Here is a 22427-nt window from a genome sequence, read left to right as displayed (position 1 = left end):
CTCAGTTGCTCATTAGCACATTACTGTATTTTTACAGTTGAGGGTATTATTATTTAACTTTTCTTCGATTACTATATTGTAGGCATTCCATGCTGTGTTTATACGTGGCCTCTAGACACAATGGTCAGAATATAAAAACTGATTATTATGTAAACATTCATTGCAAAACAGAAGTGTGTCTCAACCATTTAAAAGCAGATGATATGCTTCTTCACAAAATCTGTTGTACTCAAAAAGAAACACAGTTAACAAATGAATAGAAGTGGGGAGAGGGAATACAAGGGTACATACTGTACATTATAATTACTTCTCTTTGTTCATTTGAAGGTTTACTTTTTTGTTTTTAACATTTGAACATCTCTTGAGTTTGGGTTGTGTCTTATAATTGTGGCTGTCCAGGTAGTGGTAATGATCTTGTAGTTAGCGCCTGCTCATGTGAAAAGTTGATCATGGTTGCTCATAAAACCGTCATTTTAACTGAGTGATGTTATTAGGACTAAGTGGCATTATTAGGACTATGTACATTGAGTTTAATTGCCTTTTGAAATATCATCAAGAAGAGTACACTATGATTCAGCAATAATACAAAGAACTCTTTTATACAGAGACAGGAAACCAGCAGGGTGACATGTGCTAAAAACTATATATAAGTAAATCTAGAAAAATTATTGCAATGTATGTACAATACAAATTCCAAAAGAAAACAGTGTCATACTTTAATTAGGATCATTTTTCCCCCAGCAGTTTTAAAATAGTAATATGCCATGTGGTAGATTTTTAATGTCAATGAAATAAGTTTTTAAAAACATTTTATAATCTGTTTTAATTTTTCATTAAGATCTTTCAGTGTCCCCATTTCATAATTTTTTTTTTAAACCAGGAATTCTTTTTCTTCTGGATTTCTGTGCAGAACCTTCTAACAGCCTGATCTAATTTGCTTTGCAGGACTCCACGGCAGAAGCAGCAGATGTTCCACCCCTCCCATCCCCGTATCTAGTGCCCCTTTCAAAGAGTAACAGAAGTTTTGGCTGGACAGAGTTCCAGGCTCCCTTGCTGTTATGTAACAGAACGTGACTAGGTTCTGCCCACGTGGCAAACACAATTTCTGGCTTGTGCATCTAGAATAACATGAACTTTTCCCACCTCTCTCTTCCCACCTCACATCTTCTTTCTTTGTCTCTTCCCTGGCGCTAGGGTGTGGATGTGGTGGGGAGCCACCTTTAACAGTGTGCCAGAGGACAAAACACAGGTGCTGCAAAATAAGATGAATGGAGAAAGCCCTAGCATCAGTGGGTGATCCTATCAGCACTGGGTCAGCTATGATTACTGATTTATGAGAAAAAAATTGATTTTTTTTTGTCAATGTATTTCAAGGGACAATAGGATTTGTTCTTTTAGCATATGGTAAGTTCACTGAAATTTGAAAGAATTACCTTAACAAACAGATGTAATATACCAAAGCTTAACTTCACCTTCTAAATAATTTTCCCTGGCAATAAAGTTATTGAGGGTCAATCCAAAAATTACATCAACTTGTAAATATTATTAGACTCTAATTTGCATATGAGGAAAAATAACACAAAAATATTTATGGCATACATGAATATAAAGGCCTGAAAGAAGCAGGAAAACACATATATTAGTTAAGAAAAATTCAGTATAAATGGTAAAAGAACCCCTGGGAACTCAGAGACTTAAAAAATATCTAATTTCCTTCTCATGTTATAATATACTGTGTGCCAGAGGCATAAGGGCTCTTCCTTTCTGAGTCCTCACAGTCCCAAGAGCAGGGAAAAAGGGAGTGAAGATCATAAATGGAAAGTTTTATTGGAAATGTGACTCATTACTTCCACTTCTGTTACTTTGATCAGAAGTTAGAACATGGTGCTCCAAAACCAGATCAGAAGAAACTACATTAAGGATCCAAAATATGGAATTGGTTACAAGAAATTTAATATGGGATATGAATTATAAACGTGATTAAAAGAGCTGAGAAGCCAAACAGAGGACATTTAGTCACCTCTGATTAGCCATAGTGGGAAACTGTTCTCTTTTCTCCTGGAGTAGGCAGGGGTATCAGAATCTTAGTCATGTTGCCTACTGGAAGCTGAAATCATGATGGGGCTGTTTGGTGGGAGCTAGAGCTATGCAAGGGATACAGCAACTGGTAAATATCATCCCGGTCTTTCTCTTCTTCTCATCTCCTAATACTCTACCAGTATCTCTCATTTACCAAGCCCAGCTTGAAGTCACAAAACAAACCTGGGAAAGACAAGCTGCAGAAGTCAGTGCCCCACAATGCAAATCAGACAGGGAAAGGGGAGGATCTGGGAGCAAATAGTTCACAGATGATCAACTCGATCCAACTCCCTGTGAGAAAGACTAGAAAATAGTGTGTAAGCCCAGAAGGGAATATTGATGATGATGATGAGCCAGGCACACCCTGATGAAGGGGCGAGATTAAGAGCTTGTAAAGTCAAATGGAAAATCCTATTAAAAGGTTGCAAATAACTACTCAAATAACTCAAATTAAAAGGTTGCAAATAACTACTTGCAATTTCTACAAGTCAGTTTCTTAGTATTAGCCTAGCTTCTTTGGACTATCCAAATCTGCAGAATTTAATATCTTTTGCTCTTTAAACAAATTTGACAGAGTTTTAAGTGTATTTTAATAGGCTTAGGAATGTTGTAAAAAATACTGGGAGCTATTAAAAAAAAGTTTTCCATTTTAGTGAATTAACTGCATTAAGGTGTACTTTGTAATGAACGAAGCAAGAGAAGTCTGGGAATATTAATTTCTGTTATCTTGAAACACTTTAGTGTCTTACATTCTGAACTCTAGAGCTGAAGTATTTTTAGTTGTTTACACCCAGTTCATGAAGAGGCTTCTCTTAATATTTGTTAGAGAACTTAACAAGAGGAACTCCACCTGGATATTCAATCACAACAATTTTTAAACATGCCAATGGCAGACTCTATGTTCTTCCTTCCCCTGACTATTGCTTTCTTTGACTCTTTGTCGCTCCCATTTGACTTTTCCACTTCATCTGTACAGACAATCACAGCATGTTCATTTAATAATTATCGACTTCAGTACTGATTTGCAAGAAGAGATTGTTTCTAGTTAGAAGACGAGAGGGCTATTGCAATAAACTCATCACTATAAAGAGAAAAATTAATCTGGTTCTAAAAAAGCAAGGAATTAGACTAACAATAATCAACTGGAACACAAATAATAATAATGGATGCTTTAAATGTTGAATTTTCTAAATTACCAATACATATTAATATTGTGAATCTGGGGTAGGCATATTAGAAGACCTATCCCCAGGTAGAAATAGCCATTAAGAAGTAATCATTAAAATAAGAGTTCTTTTTTATCATAAACACATTAAGTTGATTCCATATACCTGAAATAATTTCAAAATTATTCATTATTTTAGGAAACTCAGATGCTTTCTCCCCAAACCCCAATTTGCAAATGAATACTTTTTGAAAATAAGAATGCATTCCTGTGAACTTTCAGCAAATCTCACCAAGTACACTCAAAGCACCTAGCAAATAGTAATTTATTTTCACTCTCGTGTTCTCTGTGTCATTTGAAGCCAGAAGATGCCATGGTGGTTTTAATACTTCACTCCTGACTCCTTGATTTACGTCATAAATATTCCTCTCCTCGTTTTATAGCTTCAGAGTCCAGATCAAGCAAGGACACAGTAACAAAAAGTTTCATCTCACCATGATCACTTGTTGATTGGTAGTGGCTGTCACAGGCTCTGTGGTGAGAAAGACTCTGAGGCCATGCGTGGCTCAGCAGGATGGAGTATGATGATGAATGCTAACGTCTTCCATAAACATGGGGAGGGAAGAACTTTATCAATTAAACTTAAATATGTGAGCTATCTGAACCTCTAGTGTAAACAGAAAATAAGAGCAAGTTGGAACAAACTTTTATAAGGTCTTTAGTGGGTAGTATTATGAATACAAATCATTCTCAAATTATTTAAGAAGTATTTATTAAACATGAGGACAACAGAGTTTTCCCTACTGTTCTAGTTGGTTTTAGTGGTTTTTCTTTTTTCCCTTATGGTTTTGCAAATGACTTTAGGTGAGACAGGATGATTTTCTAGTTTCAGGGGATTGAATGGGGTCATGAGTGTGCGATGCATGTGTATTTGGTGGTAGGGCTGATAAAGAATATATCACATGGTTACTTTGTATGTTCTCTCCTTTGTCTCTCAGTTATGAAGGATCAATCAGCAGAGTATTCAAATCAAAATTGTGTTTCCACATTTTACAGAGTTATATATGGTGAAAAAGGAAATGGACATAATAGATAAAACGAAAGTTTAAAATTTGCTGACAAATATGTGGTTTTCAAATCTTCTGAGAATAGGAAATATTTTTGACAGCAACTGTTTTAATGTGGGGACTGCTCTTACCTATTTTATAGTAAAGACATTTCTAGAATATTCAAATTGAAATGTTTATATTCATTGGTCAAATTACTTTCTCTTTATTCTGTAAGGACTACAATTTCCCATCAAAAATAATAATGTTCCTGGAGAAAACAAGAACATCTTTTTCTTTTTTTCTGTTGTTACAATTATGATGTAATCAAAAGCATGTATTTTGTGTTCGTTGCAATTATTTTTGACAAGTGTGTTTACCATTGTAGCCACCACTCTGAGCAAGATGCAGAATATTTTCATTATATTCAGACAGTTTCTGCATGTCTTTCCCCAATCAATAACAGCTCTCATTGTCCTTTCCCTGAGTCAACACTTTTGATTTCATTATATGTCCTTAGTTTTTCTTTTCTGGTACTTCTTATAAATACAAATATTTAGTGTATATTTGAGTGTCTGGCTTCTTTTGCCCAACGTAATGACTGTAAGTTTCATCCATGTTAGTTGGGCACAGTAGCAAATGCCTGGGCAGCTTACTGACACCCTCAGCAATTTAGAGACCCTCTCAAAATAAAAAAATGAAAAGGACTAGGGATGCAACTCAATGGGTTCAATCCCCAAAGCGGGGGGAAAAGTTCATTTATGTTGTTATGTATATAATAATATACTACTACTTATTATATAAATATACAAGTTTTTGATTATTTATTTTCTTTTTGATAGACATTTGGATTATTTTCAGTTTTTCCAGTTTTAGTTATGATGGACAAGGTGGACATGATCTTTCTTATAGAAATCTTTTGGTGAATATATGTTTTCATTTCTTGGAGGTAAATATTTGGAATTGAAACTTTTGGAAAAAAATACATATATATATATATTATGAAACATGTGAAACAGCTCCCCAAAGTGATTATATCATTTCACATACCCATCAATAAAGAATGAGTCTCAGTTGCTTCCCATATATGAGAACATTTACTGATGTCACTTCTTAAAATGAGCCATTGTGGAATTTGTTAAATAGAATCCCTCTGAATGGTTTTAATTTAAATTTGCCTAATGTACAGTGATTTAATGTACTCTGATATATGTAAAAATAAATATATCAAACATATAAAAGATATATATGTATTTATTTAAATATATACATTTAACTACTCTGATATATATATATATATATATATATATATATATATATATATATATATATATCTCACACATATGCCACACATTTATTTTATTTTTAAAAAGTATCTGCTTAAGCTTTTTCTTTTGCTCATTTAAAAATTTTGGTGTCTCTTTTTTTTTTCTTTTGGGGGAGGACTGGGGATTGAACTCAGGGGCACTCTACCACTAAGCCATATCCCCAGACCTATTTTGTATTTTACTTAGAAACAGGGTCTCACTGAGTTGCTTAGTGCCTCGTTGTTGCTGAGACTGGCTTTGAACTCATGATCCTCCTGTCTCAGCCCCCCCAGGCTACTGGTATTATAGGTGTGTGCTACTGCGCCCAACTCTCAACTTTTTAATTATTTTTTAAAAAAATTTTAATTTATTTTCATTTTCTCATTGAATTGTTTTGGAGTCTTGGTAGAAAATCAATTGATTCTGTATTTGTGGGTTAGTTTCTGGACTCTAGTCATTTTTTTGTTCTATGTGCCCATTCTTGATCCAACACCACACCTCACTCTTGATTATTTTAGTTTATTGGTGAGTCTTGACTTTTGGTATTTTCAGTTCTCCAAATTTGTCCTCTACCCAGATTGTTTGGGGTATATATAAATCTTCTATGTTTCCATATATACTTGGAATAAGCTTGTTAATTTTTAAACAAAAGCCTGCTATACACCATGTTGGAGGATGGTGTTGAATGTATAAAGGAGAATTTGAGAAGACTTGACATCTTAAAAATATTGTCTCTTAATGCAGGAACATGCTATATCTTTCCATTTATTTGAATGTTCTCTGCTTTCTTTCAAAAATGTTGTGCAGTTTTTATCCTAGATACTTCTTGTGTTTTTCATTAGATATATTAGATAGTTTTCCAGATACTTAATGTTATTGATGTGATTATAAAATTAATTTTCTAAATTCAACTTATAATATTTTTTTGCTAACATAAAAAAAGATTTTCACATATACGCCTGGTAACAGGTAACTTTGCTAAATTAACTTATTATTTCTAGGTTTTCTTCTTGTAGAATCCATAGTTTTCTGTGTGAATAACCATATCTTCTACAACTTATTAGTTGTCTAAAATTTATGTTATTTATGTTTTCTTTGCCTAACTGCCTTGACAAGGTACTCCCACTGTAATATTGAATAGAAATGACACAGGTGGATATGCTTGTCTTATTCTCACACTTAGAAGAAAATGATAAATATTTCACCATTTATTAGGATGTCAGCTATACAGCTGTAGATTCTTGTATTTTTTTGTTTCTTTTCTTTTCTTTGAAGAAAAGCACTTAACTTGAAGATTTCTTCTTTGTTTACTAAAAGCTTTTATCACGAAGATATGAAAATTTTTGTCAAATATTTTTTTCTTTGTTGAGGTGATTTTATAGCATTTATCTTCATTATGTTAATATAGTATGTTTTAGAGATTGATTTTTCAGATGTCATACCAACTATTCATTCCTATAGTAAAACCTACTTAGTCACGATACTTTATCCCTTTCTTTGCTCTAAAGTATTCTCTTTTATATACTACTGGGTTTGATTTTCTAATATTTCTTAAGAATTTATGCATTTATATTCATGAAGAGTATCAGTTATCTACTATGAAACAAATTGTGCAAAATTTGTATTATTTCTTGAAAGTGTGGTAAATCCTCACAGGAACCTGGAGCATGGAGCAAAGAGCATGGAAATTGAATAAAGAGAAAAATTTTGATAACAAATGCAATTTCTTGAAAAAAAATTAACATTGTTTTATTATGTAGTTATTCTTGGCAAATTGTACTTTATTTGGGATTGTTTTAACAAGTTGTTGAATTAATTGACATAAACTTGGTTAAAATATTTCCATGTTACCTTGTTATTGACTATGGTGATGCACCCTTCTTTATTTCTCATATTTACAAGTGTTTCCTAAGAACTAACTTTCTTTTTTCAGGCAGTAAATTGTGTCTTTTAAAAACTTTTTCCCCCATGGGTTTGGTTGTTTTGTTTTTGTGGTAGGATATATATATATAACGTAATATTTATCTTTCTTTTTCATTGTACACAAATGGAGCACAACTTTTAATTTCTATGGTTGTACACAATGTAGTGTTGTACCATATGTGCAGTCATATATATACCTAGAGTAATGATGTCCATCTCATTCCACCACCTTTCCTGCCCCCATTCCCCTTCCCCTTCCCATCCTCCCCTTTGCCCAATCAAATTTTCTCCATTTTTCCATGCCCCCCTCCAGTATGAATCAGCATCTACTTATCAGAGAGAACATTCAGCCTTTGGATTTTGGGGACTGGCTTACTTTGCTTAGCATGATGTTCTCCAACTCCATCCATTTACCTGCAAATGCCATAATTTTATTCTCTTTTAATGCTGAGTGATATTCCATTGTGTATACACACCACAGTTTTTTCATCCATTCAACTATTGAGGGGCATCTAGGTTGCTTCCACAGTTTAGCTATTGTGAATTGAACTGCTATAAACATTGACGTGGCTGTGTTACTATAGTATGCTGATTTTAAGTCCTTTGGGTATAGACTGAGGAGTGGGATAGCTGGATCAATTGGTGGTTCCATTCTTAATTAATGACAATAGAGTGTATTTTGACATATTATACATAACATACATGGAGTATAACTTATTCTAATTAGGATCCCATTCTTGTGGTTGTATATGATGTGGAGTTTCACTAGTCATGTATTCATATTTGAACATAGGAAAGTTATGTCCAATTATTCTACTGTCTTTCCTATTCCCATCCCCCTTCCTTAACTTCATTCCCCTATGTCTTGAACTTCTATTCTTCCTCCCCTGCCCTTATTATGTGTTAGCATCCACATATCAAAGAGAACATTTGGTATTTGGTTTGGGGGGACTGACTTATTTCACTTAGCATGATAGTCTCTATTTATATCCATTTACCAGCAAATGTAATAATTTCATTCTTCTTTACGACTGAGTAGTTCCATTGTGTATCCTAAAGCACAAGAAGTAAAATAAAAAATCAATAAATGAGATGGTATCAAACTACAAACTTCTTCACATCAAAGCAAATAATCAAGAATGAAGAGAGAGCCTACAGAGTGAGAGAAAATGTTTGCTTCCTGCACCTCAGATAGAGTATTAATCTCCAGATATACAAAGAACTCAAAACACTTAACACCAACAAAACAAAACCAAAACCAAATAACCAATCAAAAAAAATGGAAAAAGGAACTGAATAGGCACTTCACAGAAGAAACATGGTCAACAAATATATGAAAAAAGGTTCAACATCTCTAGCAATTAGAGAAATGAAAATTAAAACTACATTGAGATTTCATCTCAATCCAGTCAGAATGGCACTTAATAAGAATACAAAAGTAACAATAAATGTTGCCAAGGATGTGAGGAAAAGGTACACTTATACATTGTTGGTGGGACTGCAAATTACTGGAACCATTCTGGACAGCAGTATGGAAATTCCTCAGGAAAATTAGAATGGAACTACTGCTTGTCACAATTATCCCACTCCTTAGTACACACCTACAGGACTTTAAATCAGTATTCTACAGTGACACAGCCACATCAATGTTTATAGCAGCTCAATTCACAATGGCAAAGCAATGAACCAACCGAGGTGTCCTTCAACAGAAGAATGAACTAACTTTTTTTTTTAAATTTTTATTGTTGGTTGTTCAAAACATTACATAGTTCTTGACATATCATATTTCACACTTTGATTCAAGTGGGTTATGAACTCCCATTTTTACCCAGTATACAGATTGCAGAATAACATCGGTTACACATCCACAATTTACATATTGCCATACTAGTTTCTGTTGTATTCTGCTGCCTTTCCTATCTTCTACTATCCCCCCTTCCATCCCCTCCCCTCCCCTCTTCTCTCTCTACCCCCTCTACTGTAATTCATTTCTCCCCCTTGGTTTTTTTCCCTTTCCCCTCACTTCCTCTTGTATGTAATTTTGTATAACCCTGAGGGTCTCCTTCCATTTCCATGCAATTTCCCTTCTCTCTCCCTTTCCTTCCCACCTCTCATCCCTATTTAATGTTAATCTTCTTGTGATGCTCTTCCTCCCTACTCTGTTCTTAGTTACTCTCCTTATATCAAAGAAGTCATTTGGCATTTGTTTTTTAGGGGATGGCTAGCTTCACTTAGCATAATCTGCTCTAATGCCATCCATTTCCCTGTAAATTCTATGATTTTGTCATTTTTTAATGCAGAGTAATACTCCATTGTGTATAAATGCCACATTTTTTTTATCCACTCATCTATTGAAGGGCATCTAGGTTGGTTCCACAGTCTAGCTATTGTGAATTGTGCTGCTATGAACATCGATGTAGCAGTGTCCCTGTAGCATGCTCTTTTTAGGTCTTTAGGGAATAGACCAAGAAGGGGAATAGCTGGGTCAAATGGTGGCTCCATTCCCAGATTTCCAAGAAATCTCCATACTGCTTTCCAAATTGGCTGCACCAATTTGCAGTCCCACCAGCAATGTACAAGTGTAACCTTTTCCCCACATCCTCACCAGCACTTGTTGTTGTTTGACTTCATAATGGCTGCCAATCTTACTGGAGTGAGATGGTATCTTAGGGTGGTTTTGATTTGCATTTCTCTGACTGCTAGAGATGGTGAGCATTTTTTCATGTACTTGTTGATTGATTGTATGTCCTCCTCTGAGAAGTGTCTGTTCAGGTCCTTGGCCCATTTGTTGATTGGGTTATTTGTTATCTTATTGTTTAATTTTTTGAGTTCTTTGTATACTCTGGATATTAGGGCTCTATCTGAAGTGTGAGGAGTAAGATTTGTTCCCAGGATGTAGGGTCCCTATTAACCTCTCTTATTGTTTCTTTTGCTGAGAAAAAACTTTTTAGTTTGAGTAAGTCCCATTTGTTGATTCTAGTTATTAACTCTTGTGCTATGGGTGTCCTATTGAGGAATTTGGAGCCCGACCCCACAGTATGTAGATCGTAGCCAACTTTTTCTTCCATCAGATGCCGTGTCTCTGATTTGATATCAAGCTCCTTGATCAATTTTGAGTTAACTTTTGTGCATGGCGAGAGAAAGGGATTCAGTTTCATTTTGTTGCATATGGATTTCCAGTTTTCCCAGCACCATTTGTTGAAGATGCTATCCTTCCTCCATTGCACACTTTTAGCCCCTTTATCAAATATAAGATAGTGGTAATATTGTGGATTGGTTTCTGTGTCCTCTATTCTGTACCATTGGTCCACCTGCCTGTTTTGGTACCAGTACCATGCTGTTTTTGTTATTATTGCTCTGTAGTATAGTTTGAAGTCTGGTATCGCTATATCGCCTGATTCACACTTCCTGCTTAGAGTTGTTTTTGCTATTCTGGGTCTTTTATTTTTCCATATGAATTTCATGATTGCATTCTCTATTTCTACAAGAAATGCCGTTGGGATTTTGATTGGCATTGCATTAAACCTATAGAGAACTTTTGGTAATATCGCCATTTTGATGATGTTGGTTCTGCCTATCCATGAACAGGGTATACTTTTCCATCTTCTAAGATCTTCTTCTATTTCTGTCTTTAGGGCTCTGTAGTTTTCATTGTATAAGTCTTTCACCTCTTTTGTTAGGTTGATTCCCAAGTATTTTATTTTTTTTTTGAGGATATTATGAATGGAGTGGTTGTCCTCATTTCCATTTCAGAGGATTTGTCGTTGATATACAGGAATGCCTTTGTTTTATGCGTGTTGATTTTATATCCTGCCACTTTGCTGAATTCACTTATTAGCTCTAATAGTTTCTTTGTAGACCCTTTTGGTTCTGCTAGGTATAGAATCATCTCACTTGCAAATAGTGATATTTTAAGTTCTTCTTTTCCTATTTTTATGCCTTTTTTTTCTTTCATCTGTCTGATTGCTCTGGCCAGTGTTTCGAGAACAATGTTGAACAGAAGTGGTGAGAGAGGGCATCCCTGTCTTGTTCCAGATTTTAGAGGGAATGCCTTCAGTTTTTCTCCATTCAGAATGATGCTAGCCTGAGGCTTAGCATAGATAGTTTTTACAATATTGAGGTATGTTCCTGTTATCCCTAGTTTTTCTAGAGTTTTGAACATAAAGGGATGCTGTACTTTGTCAAATGCTTTTTCTGCATCTATCGAGATGATCATATGGTTCTTATCTTTAAGTCTATTGATGTGGTGAATAACATTTATTGATTTCCGTATATTGAACCAGCCTTGCATCCCAGGGATGAATCCTACTTGATCATGGTGCACAATTTTTTTGATATGTTTTTGTATCCAATTTGCCAGAATTTTATTGAAGATTTTTGCATCTAGATTCATTAGAGATATTGGTCTGTAGTTTTCTTTCTTTGAAGTGTCTTTGTCTGGTTTAGGAATCAGGGTGATGTTGGCCTCGTAGAATGAATTTGGAAGTTCTCCCTCTTTTTCTATTTCCTGAAGTAGCTTGAAAAGTATTGGTATTAGTTCCTCTTTAAAGGTTTTGTAAAACTCTGCTGTATACCCAACCGGTCCTGGGCTTTTCTTAGTTGGTAGTCTTTTGATGGCTTTTCTATTTCCTCAATTGATATTGGTCTGTTTAGGTTGTCTATATCCTCCTGACTCAATCTGGGCAGATCATATGACTTAAGAAATTTATTGAGGCCTTCACTATCTTCTATTTTATTGGAATATAAGGATTCAAAATAATTTCTAATTATCTTCTGTATTTCTGAAGTGTCTGTTGTGATATTGCCTTTTTCATCCTGTATGCTAGTAATTTGGGTTCTCTCTCTTCTTCTCTTCGTTACCATGGCTAAGGGTCTGTCGATCTTATTTATTTTTTCAAAGAACCAACTTTTAGTTTTGTCAATTTTTTCAATTGTTTCTTTTGTTTCAATTTCATTAATTTCAGCTCTGATTTTAATTATTTCTTGCCTTCTACTTCTTTTGCTGTTGTTTTGCTCTTCTTTTTCTAGGATTTTGAGATGAAGTGTGAGATCATTTATTTGTTGGTGTTTCCTTTTTTTAAGGAATGAACTCCAGGCAATGAATTTTCCTCGTAGAACTGCTTTCATTGTGTCCCATAGATTCCGATATGTTGTGTCTGTGTTTTCATTTATCTCTAAGAATTTTTTAATTTCCTCCTTGATGTCTTCTATAACCCATTGATCATTCAGTAACCTATTGTTCATTCTCCAAGTGATGCATGATTTTTCCTTCCTTCTTTTATCGTTGATTTCCAGTTTCATTCCATTATGATCAGATAAGATGCATGGTATTATCTCTACTCCTTTATATTGTCTAAGAGTTGCCCTGTGACATAATATATGATCTATTTTTGAGAAGGATCCATGTGCTGCTGAGAAAAAAGGGTAACTGCTTGATGTTGGGTGGTATATTCTACATGTCAATTAAGTCTAGGTTATTAATTGTGTTATTGAGTTCTATAGTTTCTTTATTCAACTTTTGTTTGGAAGATCTGTCCAGTGGTGAGAGAGGTGTGTTGAAGTCTCCCATAATTATTGTATGGTGGTCTATTAGACTCTTGAACTTGAGAAGAGTTTGTTTGATGAACATAGCTGCACCATTGTTTGGGTCATATATATTTATGATTGTTACGTCTTGTTGGTGTATGGTTCTCTTGAGCAGTATGTAGTGTCCCTCTTTATCCCTTTTGATTAACTTTGGCTTGAAATCTATTTTATGTGATATGAGTATGGACACCCCTGCTTGTTTCCGAAGTCCATATGAGTGATATGATTTTTCCCAACCTTTCACCTTCAGCCTATGTATGTCGTTTCCTATCAAATGCATCTCCTGTAGGCAGCATATTGTTGGATCTTTTTTTTTTTTTTGATCCACTCTACTAGCCTGTGTCTCTTAATTGGTGAGTTTAAGCCATTAACATTTAGGGTTATTATTGAGATATGGATTGTTTTTCCAGCCATATTTGTTTATTTATGTTACTTAACATGGTTTGTTTTTCCTCTTTGATTATTTTTTCCCTTTACTGTACTACCTTCCACTGTTGGTTTTCATTGTTATTTTCCATTTCCTCTTCCTGTAATGTTTTGCCGAGGATGTTTTGAAGAGATGGTTTTCTAGCTGCAAATTCTTTTAGCTTTTGTTTATCGTGGAAGGTTTTAATTTCATCTTCCATCCTGAAGCTTAATTTCGCTGGATACACAATTCTTGGTTGGAACCCATTTTCTTTCAGCATTTGAAATATGTTGTTCCAGGATCTTCTAGCTTTCAGAGTCTGTGTTGAAAGATCAGCTGGTATCCTGATTGGTTTACCCCTAAATGTAATCTGCTTCCTTTCTCTTGAAGCTTTTAAAATTCTTTCCTTATTCTGTGTATGTTGGGCATATTAATTATAATGTGTCTAGGTGTGGATCTCTTATGATTTTGCACGTTCGGCATCCTGTAGGCTTCTAGGATTTGGGATTCTGTCTCATTCTTCAAGTCTGGGAAGTTGTCTCATATTATTTCGTTGAACAGATTGCTCATTCCTTTGGTTTGGACCTCTATACCTTCCTGTATCCCAATGACTCTTAAGTTTGGTCTCTTTATGTTATCCCATATTTCTTGGATATTCTGCTCATGGTATCTTAAGAGTCTCGCTGAGCTGTCTATGTTCTTTTCCAGTTGAAATACTTTGTCTTCATTGTCTGATGTTCTATCTTCTAAGTGTTCTACTCTGCTGGTAGTATTCTCCATTGAGATTTTAAGTTGGTTTATTGCTTCCTGCATTTCTAGGATTTCTGTTTGTTTGTTTTTTATAACCTCTATCTCCCTGTATAGTTGATCCTTTGCTTCTTGGATTTGTTTATGTAATTCATTGTTGAAGTGATCTTTCATTGTCTGATTTTGCTGTCTAATGTCTTCCTTGAGACTCCAGATCATCTGAAGCATGTAAATCCTGAATTCTTTATCTGACATTCCATCTGCTTCAGCTATTACTTCTTCTGAAGTTGAGTTGACCTGCATTGCTTGTGGTCCTTTCTTTCCTTGTCTTTTCATACTGCTCGCGTTTCTTTCTGCTTGGTGAAACTGTTGTGTTCTTGAATTTTCCCCCTATATATTTATATTGCTCTTGTATAGTTGCAAAATCTCCCTTGCAGAGGTGGGCGGCGGCTGTGCTCCTCCTCCAATTGGGGTGATCTGTGTATCTCGCCGGCGGGCATCTGGGCCCCTTCTCCAGGTCGCGTGGTCTGCCTACCTTGCGGGCAACGGCTGGGCACCTCCTCCAATAGGGATTATCTGTATATCATGCTGGCAGGCCGCTGGGCCTGTTCTCCAGGTTGCAGTTCTGCCTACCTTGCTGGTGCAGGCGATGGCTGTGCCCTTCCTCCAAGTGGGGTGATCTTTCAACTAGGCCGGCGTGCCACCGGGCCCCTTCTCCAGGACGCGCGGTCTGCCTATCTTGTGGGCGGCAGCTGGGACCTTCCTCCATTTGGGGTGATGTTTCTACCACGCCGGCGGGCCGCTGGGCCTATTCTGCCGGTTGGTCGCGGGTCTGCCTATCTTGCAGGTGCAGGCGGAGGCTCTGCTCTGCCCTTCCTCCAATTGGGGTGATGTGTCTACCACACCTGCAGGCCACTGGGCCTATGAAATAACTTTTGACAATGTTTTTCTCTCCATTATTAATGTCCTGTATTAAATTTATTATCTTGTTATGTTTATTATTTATAGTTCATCTACCTACTTTATTTATTCTCTGTTTTTTTTCTAGGTTCATAAAGGAATGACTTGGAACATTGATTGTATCCAACTTTCTTCATTTGAAGCTATGTTTCCCTCTAAGTCCTGCTTTATCTATATTCCACACATTTTAAAATATTATCTGTATTATTATTCAGTCTAAAATTTTTCAAAATTTCCATTTTGTTTTGTCTTTGTCTCATGGATTATTTAAATGTAGGTCAGTTTATTTCTAAATATTTGAGGATTTTCTACATAAGTTATGTTATTTATTTCTATTTTAACATTGTGGTTAGTTTATATACTCTCAGTAATTTATATTATCTGTTATTTGTTGATACTTGGATCATCATAAGGTCTGTAAATTCTAGTTTCTCAACTTTGACATACTTGATTTGATGACATTTTGTTGTCTCATATATATATATATATATATATATATATATATATATATATATATATATGTCATATATATGCATTATGTTCAGAATATATACATATACATGTTCAGAATTGTTATTTTATGTTAAAATGATTATTTTACTATGCAAAATTTCCCCAATTATCTTAGTAATGCTTTTTTATTTTTGAGAGAGAGAGAGAGAGAGAGAGAGAGAGAGAGAGAGAGAGAATTTTAATATTTATTTTTTAGTTTTCGGCGGACACAACATTTTTGTTTGTATGTGGTGCTGAGGATCGAACCTGGGCTGCACGTATGCCAGGCGAGCGCACTACCGCTTGAGCCACATCCCCAGCCCCAATACTTTTCTTAAAGCCTGTTTATAGTAATAGGGTAAGTTGTGTCTTCCTGAGCTTAGTGTTAGCATTGTGTATTTTTTCCACCCTTTTACTTTTAGTTTGTTCATGTCTTTGTTTTCAACGTATGTTCCTTTTAAACATAACATTTTAACCTTGAAATTTTTTATACAATTATCATATCTTTGCTGAAATTTCTCAATTCTTCATGCTTGTTAACCTCTGTTTAAACTGTGTTCTTTAACATTTTTACCATAGTGTCTGCAAATTCTTTGTTGGGTAGTTCCAACATTTGAGCTATCTCTGGATTTGCTTCTATGTACTATTTTATCTCTAGTTCAGTGTGTGTGTATTTTTTTGTCTGTCTTGCAATTTTTCGTTGCTTGAAAGACATTTTTGTATAATAGAATAGTGAAAAGTAAAGTTTTAATACCCACTTTAATTTTAATCTACGTACTGGACGGAGACTGAATTGATATGATATATAGTTTTCTTGTGTTGTGCTTTATTTCAACATTAATTTAATTTACTTTTCTTCTGTCTTTAAATGCATCGAGGATTGAATGGAGAGTTTCCCTTCTGCAGGTCTTGGAATCAGAGCACTGTCAAGACTCCAGAGATCTGCTCAGCCTTCAGATTGGGTCATCAGCTTTTGGAACTGTGGGGTAGCCTAGTTTCCAGGCTTGTAGTCAGGATTTGGGGTCTCTGAAGTGTTGTCTTTGCACATAAGCCCTGTGCCATGCTTTCTGAACCTTGGAAGACCTCTTTCAAACCTGTTATCCCTCCTCTAGCCTTTGGAGGGCTGTGGATCCATAATCTATGAGGACACAGAATGCCTTGAAAATGTTGCTCTTTAGCTATTTTAACTAGTCCTCACTCTTTGGTAATTGAAAGCAAAATTGTAATTTTGTATGTGTAAGTTTGTGTGTGTGTGTGTGTGTGTGTGAGAGAGAGAGAGAGAGAGAGAGAGAGAGAGAGAGAGAGAGAGAGATCTGATTCCTTCCAACTTTCTTTGGATGTTAATATTCTCTCTGCTTGCTTTTCTGCTTCAAGACAACCTACTTTGAGGGAGTTTTGCACTTGAAAGGCTGTACACGCCACAAAGGGGCTATCTCATAGCTCTAAATCTTAGGCACCATCTCCCTACTTTTGGTGTATTTCTTTCCACTTGGTGAATATCCATGTGTAAGAGTTGGCAGATGGGCGCAGTGGGTAGAAATCCTCCAAATTATAGTCTACCATGTCAGCCTACATGTGGTTCTTAACCATTTTTAAAATCTGTGTCTAGTACCTACTTCTTTCCTTGCACCACCTCACTCTCATGATGTATGTCTTCCTCAGTAACTTAGTGTCTCTCTTCTGTGGAGGATTAAACACTTTCTGAATACTAGTGTTTATTTAGGTTTTATTGTATCCTCTATTCTAATGGATTTTAAAAACTAATTTTTGTAGCCTATCTGGATTTTTCTTGTTCTTATTATTGGTGTGGAAATGGCAGTCTTTCATAAGTTTCTCATTTGGCCGGAAAAGAAACTTCCTGTATTATACTGTTAATTATTTAATTTTAAATTGCCTTCCTTTATGCATGAGATCTCTGGTATAGGTGCAAATGACATGTGTAGAATAAGAGTCAAACAATTACAACTCCCTTTTCTCACTAGAAAGTGTTTACAGGAAATTAGATTTTTTTTTTGTTCTCCCCTGAGTTTAGCAAACTGGATTTTATAGTACTTAAAACATGAAGAAATACTGGAGCAGAGCATCTCAATGACTCATGCTCTCCTTCTGGTTTCTTGAAATTCAAATTTGGAAACATTCAATAGAAATATTTTGGTGCTCTGAACTTGTGATGGTGTATATAGGACCCTAATTGTCACTGACTCATTCAGAAAAGATGTTTTTTCTTTGCATTCTATTTCCTCCTCCTTTACTTAAAAGAAATGTATTGATTTACTTAAGGAAGATTTGTAATCTCACTTATTGTTTCTATTTTACTTAACAAATTAACATCCTTATTTTAAAGTCCATACATTTTCAGTAATTATATAATTATGCAATCCATATATTTCCAAATTTTATATATTTACCTATTTTAGTCTTTTCTTTTAAATTATTGCTTTTATCTGCTTAATTACTTGCACTGCTCGTTTAATGCAATACAGGTCATTTATATAAGATTTCTGGTATGCTGATCTAAACATACTCAAACATATTAGTTAAGTATGTGTGTATTTATTAATATACATACCCATATTTTAATAGGATTTCTTTATCAATATAAAGTTTTTGGTGTTAACCTACACTCTGAAATAGAGCAATTTTGTAACTTGTTTATCTCATTCAATATCTATATACTATTTTATATATCAATAACCTATTTTTCTTTCTGTTATGGGAATTGTCATATTTATAACTTCGATAGATCACCATAGCAATTTGATCAGGCACCTTGCCCTGATTGAATTCTGTCTGGACAAGGATTAAGTAGCCATTTGACACACATTTATTTTCCTTTGGTGCATATAAATCTCCCATCCTTGGAATGGAGAATGGATGTCTCTTTCTTTATTAATTTTATTTTTTAAGCATTAGCTTGCAAAATTTTCAGAGTAATTCCCATTCCTAAAATCTCCTTTATTGGTTTTATATTGATGAGTATTCTTCGTATAATGGAAAATAAGATTGCATAGAATTCGTGATGAACTGCTCTTTTTTCTTTTCTTTTTTTTTTTATATCATGAGTATAGTTTGGTCTGATTGTCCAGTGTTGGATGGGACCCAGTAGACTTTCTGCTCCACAGCTGATTTACACTTCTGGGTTGGCTAAGTACAGATGGGGCTTGAAATATTGTATACTATTGCCAAACAAATTGGATAAAAGTAAATCAGATAAGGAAGTCCTGATTAGGTTAAACTTGAAACAATATGGAGAGACTTATCTATGTTTTTGGAAATAGTTTTTTCTTCAACAGAGGCTCCTTTGACATTGAAAATGATCTTTGATGCTTAAATCTTTACCTGGGCAATGGACCCCCTTTCCCTGGGCTGGCAAGTTAGATTTTCCTGTATAGCATAAACATATGCAAAAATAGAAAATACATACAAAATAAAAAAAAAAATGAAGACCTCTGTCACTTGAGATCTGTCACTCTGCACTAGTACAACATGACCTAAACATCTATTCTGTGATCAACTCCATGCAGACTCCAGGGAAAATCTTCATGTCTTTAACCTTGTATTGTAGAAATCATAGGAGACTTCTTCCAAGTGTGGCAAAGGTTTGAGGTACATGCCTTCACCAACATCAGAAATTGACACTGTGTTCTTGTATAGGAAGGATTTGAGAGGCAGAGAGGCCTCACAGGGAGAAAAGAAACCTTTCCTGCCTTGTCGAATGCTTCCATCCAGGCCACAAGACTGTAACCGATTTTGCAGTATAATGAAATATTATTTTTCAGTAGTGAAGAGAGTCCTTTGTTCTATTTGTTTTCCTTTTGAGTTTGTGGTTCTGAAGATACTAGAAAAATAGTATGAAATTTAGAACAGTTGCATAATGATAGCTGAGGGATTTTTACAATAAGAAGCCAATTATATTTACTCTGAAACTTGCATATATGTATATTGAGAGCTAATTTAGGTGAAGTGTAATATCAGTTTCTTACACTGGTAGTAAAATGGACATTGAATACAAGAATTGAAAACAGATGTGGTTTTATTTTTAAAAGTTTCCATTAAATTTTCAAAAAATCAAATGCAAACATCACACTTTAACCAATTTAAGTTTTACTAGTCATTAATTTTAACATACATTTTATAATAATAGTTGACAGAATATTAAAAATAACTCTTTGGAAGATGCAAAAAAATAATTTAGAAATTTGACAAATAATGATGAAATATATTCAAGTTTCTATATTTTTATTAAATTCTTATTAGTGCATTATAGTTACAGATAATAGCAGGTTTCATTGTGACATAGTCACAAATGCATATAATATAATTTGCTTTATTTCATTCCCTTGTTACTTTTCCTTCCACCAATCTGCTGATTTTCCTTCTATTTATTTGCAGAAAAAAAAAATCAACAAAATTACTGTGTGTGTGTGTATGAATATATCACAATGAGTCCTAATTTATGCTTAATTATTATGCACCAATTAAAGTTTTGTATACTTTTGAAAATAATTATATTGCTTTAAATTATTTAAATTGGTCCCATCAACAGAATATGAACTGTATTAAATTATGATTATAATAATTAAATATCAGTGTTTCTATTGAAGTGAAATGAAGAAAAAATACATTTATGTAATAATATAAACTTTAAAAAATAAATTTATGTAATATCATAGTAACCTGTGAATTATGTTTATTTGTAGTTTGTTACACATTAAAATCTTATCAAATAACCAAGGGATAGTTTTGGTTCTCTGATATTTTTTAAACTTTCAGTTTATAAAATGATAGCTAATTCAGGTTTATTTATTATAAAAGGTATATTTGTCAAAGTATAAGGATAAATATAATTTAACTAATAATACATGAGCTCGATTTATGGAATTTAAATATTTAAATGTTTAGTGGTTAAATATTTAATATGAAATTTTAAATATTTAATTATGGTATGTGAGTCTCATTGGGCCTCTAGTTCTATAAATATTGGTGGTAGTATTGCTTCTAATTCCAAAATAAAAAAGAATATTGGCTGGTCATTTAAAATTAAAGGGTCATCATTAATTTCCATAAGTATGATATTAGTATCATATAATAAAATATTCTTTTATAGATATACTTACAGAATTATTTAGCAACTGAAAAGTGACAGTATTAGAAATTAAAAGGTGACCCCAAAACATCACTGAATTTTCTTGTTTTTATTATCTTCACGGAATTCTACATGTAAGAAGAGGAGCATATATGTAAATCAAGGCTTGGCAAAAGTCTATTTCATTTGATCAACAATTTTGTCTTCATCATTGTCTCAAAATATATTTTGAACTGAGAGTCAAAGCCGGTTCCTAGTCCAGTTCTGTCCCTCAGTTGCCCGCCTCCTCTTCTTCCAACATGACAGATGCCGCTGTGTCCTTTGTCAGGGACTTCCTGGCTGCTCTAAGACCAGGGTTGCGCCTGTGGAGCGGGTCAAGCTGCCTCTGCAGGTACAGCATGCCGCCAAGTACATCACCACGGATAAGCAGTACCAGGGCATTATAGACTGCATGGTTCCTATCCCCAACAAGCAGGGAGTCCTGTCCTTCTGCCGTGGTAACCTGGGCAATGTCATCAGATACTGGTTCTCCACCCAGGCTCCCAAGTTTGCCTTCAAAGATAAATACAAGCAGATCTTCCTGGGTGGCGTGGAGAAGAGGGTCGCTTCTGGAGCTACTTTGCAGGGAAAAGTAGATGAAATCAATACATACCCTTGTGTTTTGTGTGTCCTCTTCATTTTGCCCTAACCCATCCAGGAGCTGGTGTGGTGAAATCCAGAGCTAAAAGAGAATTCAAAGGCCTCCGTGACTGGGACTGCCTGGTTAAGATCTACAAATCTAATGGGATTAAGACTTTAATGCGTCCGTGCAGGGTAGTATCATCTACCAAGCTGCCTACTTTGGTATGTACAGCACTGTAAAGGGAATGCTTCCAGACCCCGGAAGACTCACATCTTAATCAGCTGGATGATTGCACAGCCTGTCACTGCGTTGCTGGGTTGACTTCCTATCCATTTGATACTGTTCACCGTGGCATGATGATACAGTCAGGGCTCAAAGGAACGGACATTATATACAGGCAAGACTGACTGCTAGACAAAGATTGCTCCTGATGAAGGAGGCAAAGATTTTTTCAAGGGTGCAAGGTTCAGTGTTCTCCAATGTCCAATGGGTGATGCTTTTGTACTTGTATGATGAAATCAAGACGTTCATATAAGTTATTTCCTATGTTTCTCCGACCTGTGAACAGCATGTTGCATTATGTAACATATCTTGAGCATTCTGGACAGACTCTTGGCTGTTTATCAATGCCAAGTATTTCCTGGATGAAAATAGGAAGCAATAATATTCATCTGACCAGTTTTCTCTTAAATCCATTTCCATGATGATGATGATAATAATGATGGGACTCAATTCTATTTTTTTATTTCATCACTTCTGATAAATAACAAATTTGAAGAAATAAAAATATCTAAAAACAAAACAAAAAAATTATTGAGGCATTACAGCTCAGGGGTTAAAACCATATGTTATTTTAAAATGAGTCTGATCTGAGTTTGACAGTTTTCTTTCTAACTTTTTTTAAAAATAATTACTGTTTGTTAATTGTATAGGTTAACTTATCCCTAATGCTCCTAGCATATCTCATAACATTGCCTTCTTAACCTCAGTTCTTTCAGCAAAACTCTG

The 22427-nt window shown here is 34.8% G+C and overlaps 1 protein-coding gene and 1 pseudogene across 1 annotated transcript in view; one reads left to right on the top strand and one right to left on the bottom strand.

Moving 5' to 3' along the window:
• Window positions 1-4734, bottom strand: part of Spata16 (spermatogenesis associated 16) — a 277049-nt gene extending 272315 nt beyond the window's left edge. The window contains exon 1 of the mRNA XM_071614922.1: window positions 4671-4734. Coding sequence (XP_071471023.1) covers window positions 4671-4734 — 64 coding nt within the window. The remainder of the gene's footprint in view (window positions 1-4670) is intronic.
• Window positions 4735-21096: 16362 nt separating this feature from the next.
• LOC114098008 (ADP/ATP translocase 2 pseudogene) lies at window positions 21097-21954 on the top strand (annotated as a pseudogene).
• The last annotated feature ends 473 nt before the right edge of the window (window positions 21955-22427 follow it).

The sequence above is a fragment of the Marmota flaviventris genome, chromosome 8 (assembly GCF_047511675.1).
Source record: "Marmota flaviventris isolate mMarFla1 chromosome 8, mMarFla1.hap1, whole genome shotgun sequence".
In the NCBI taxonomy this organism is placed as follows: domain Eukaryota; kingdom Metazoa; phylum Chordata; class Mammalia; order Rodentia; family Sciuridae; genus Marmota; species Marmota flaviventris.
This window is presented reverse-complemented; position numbering and strand designations above follow the sequence as displayed.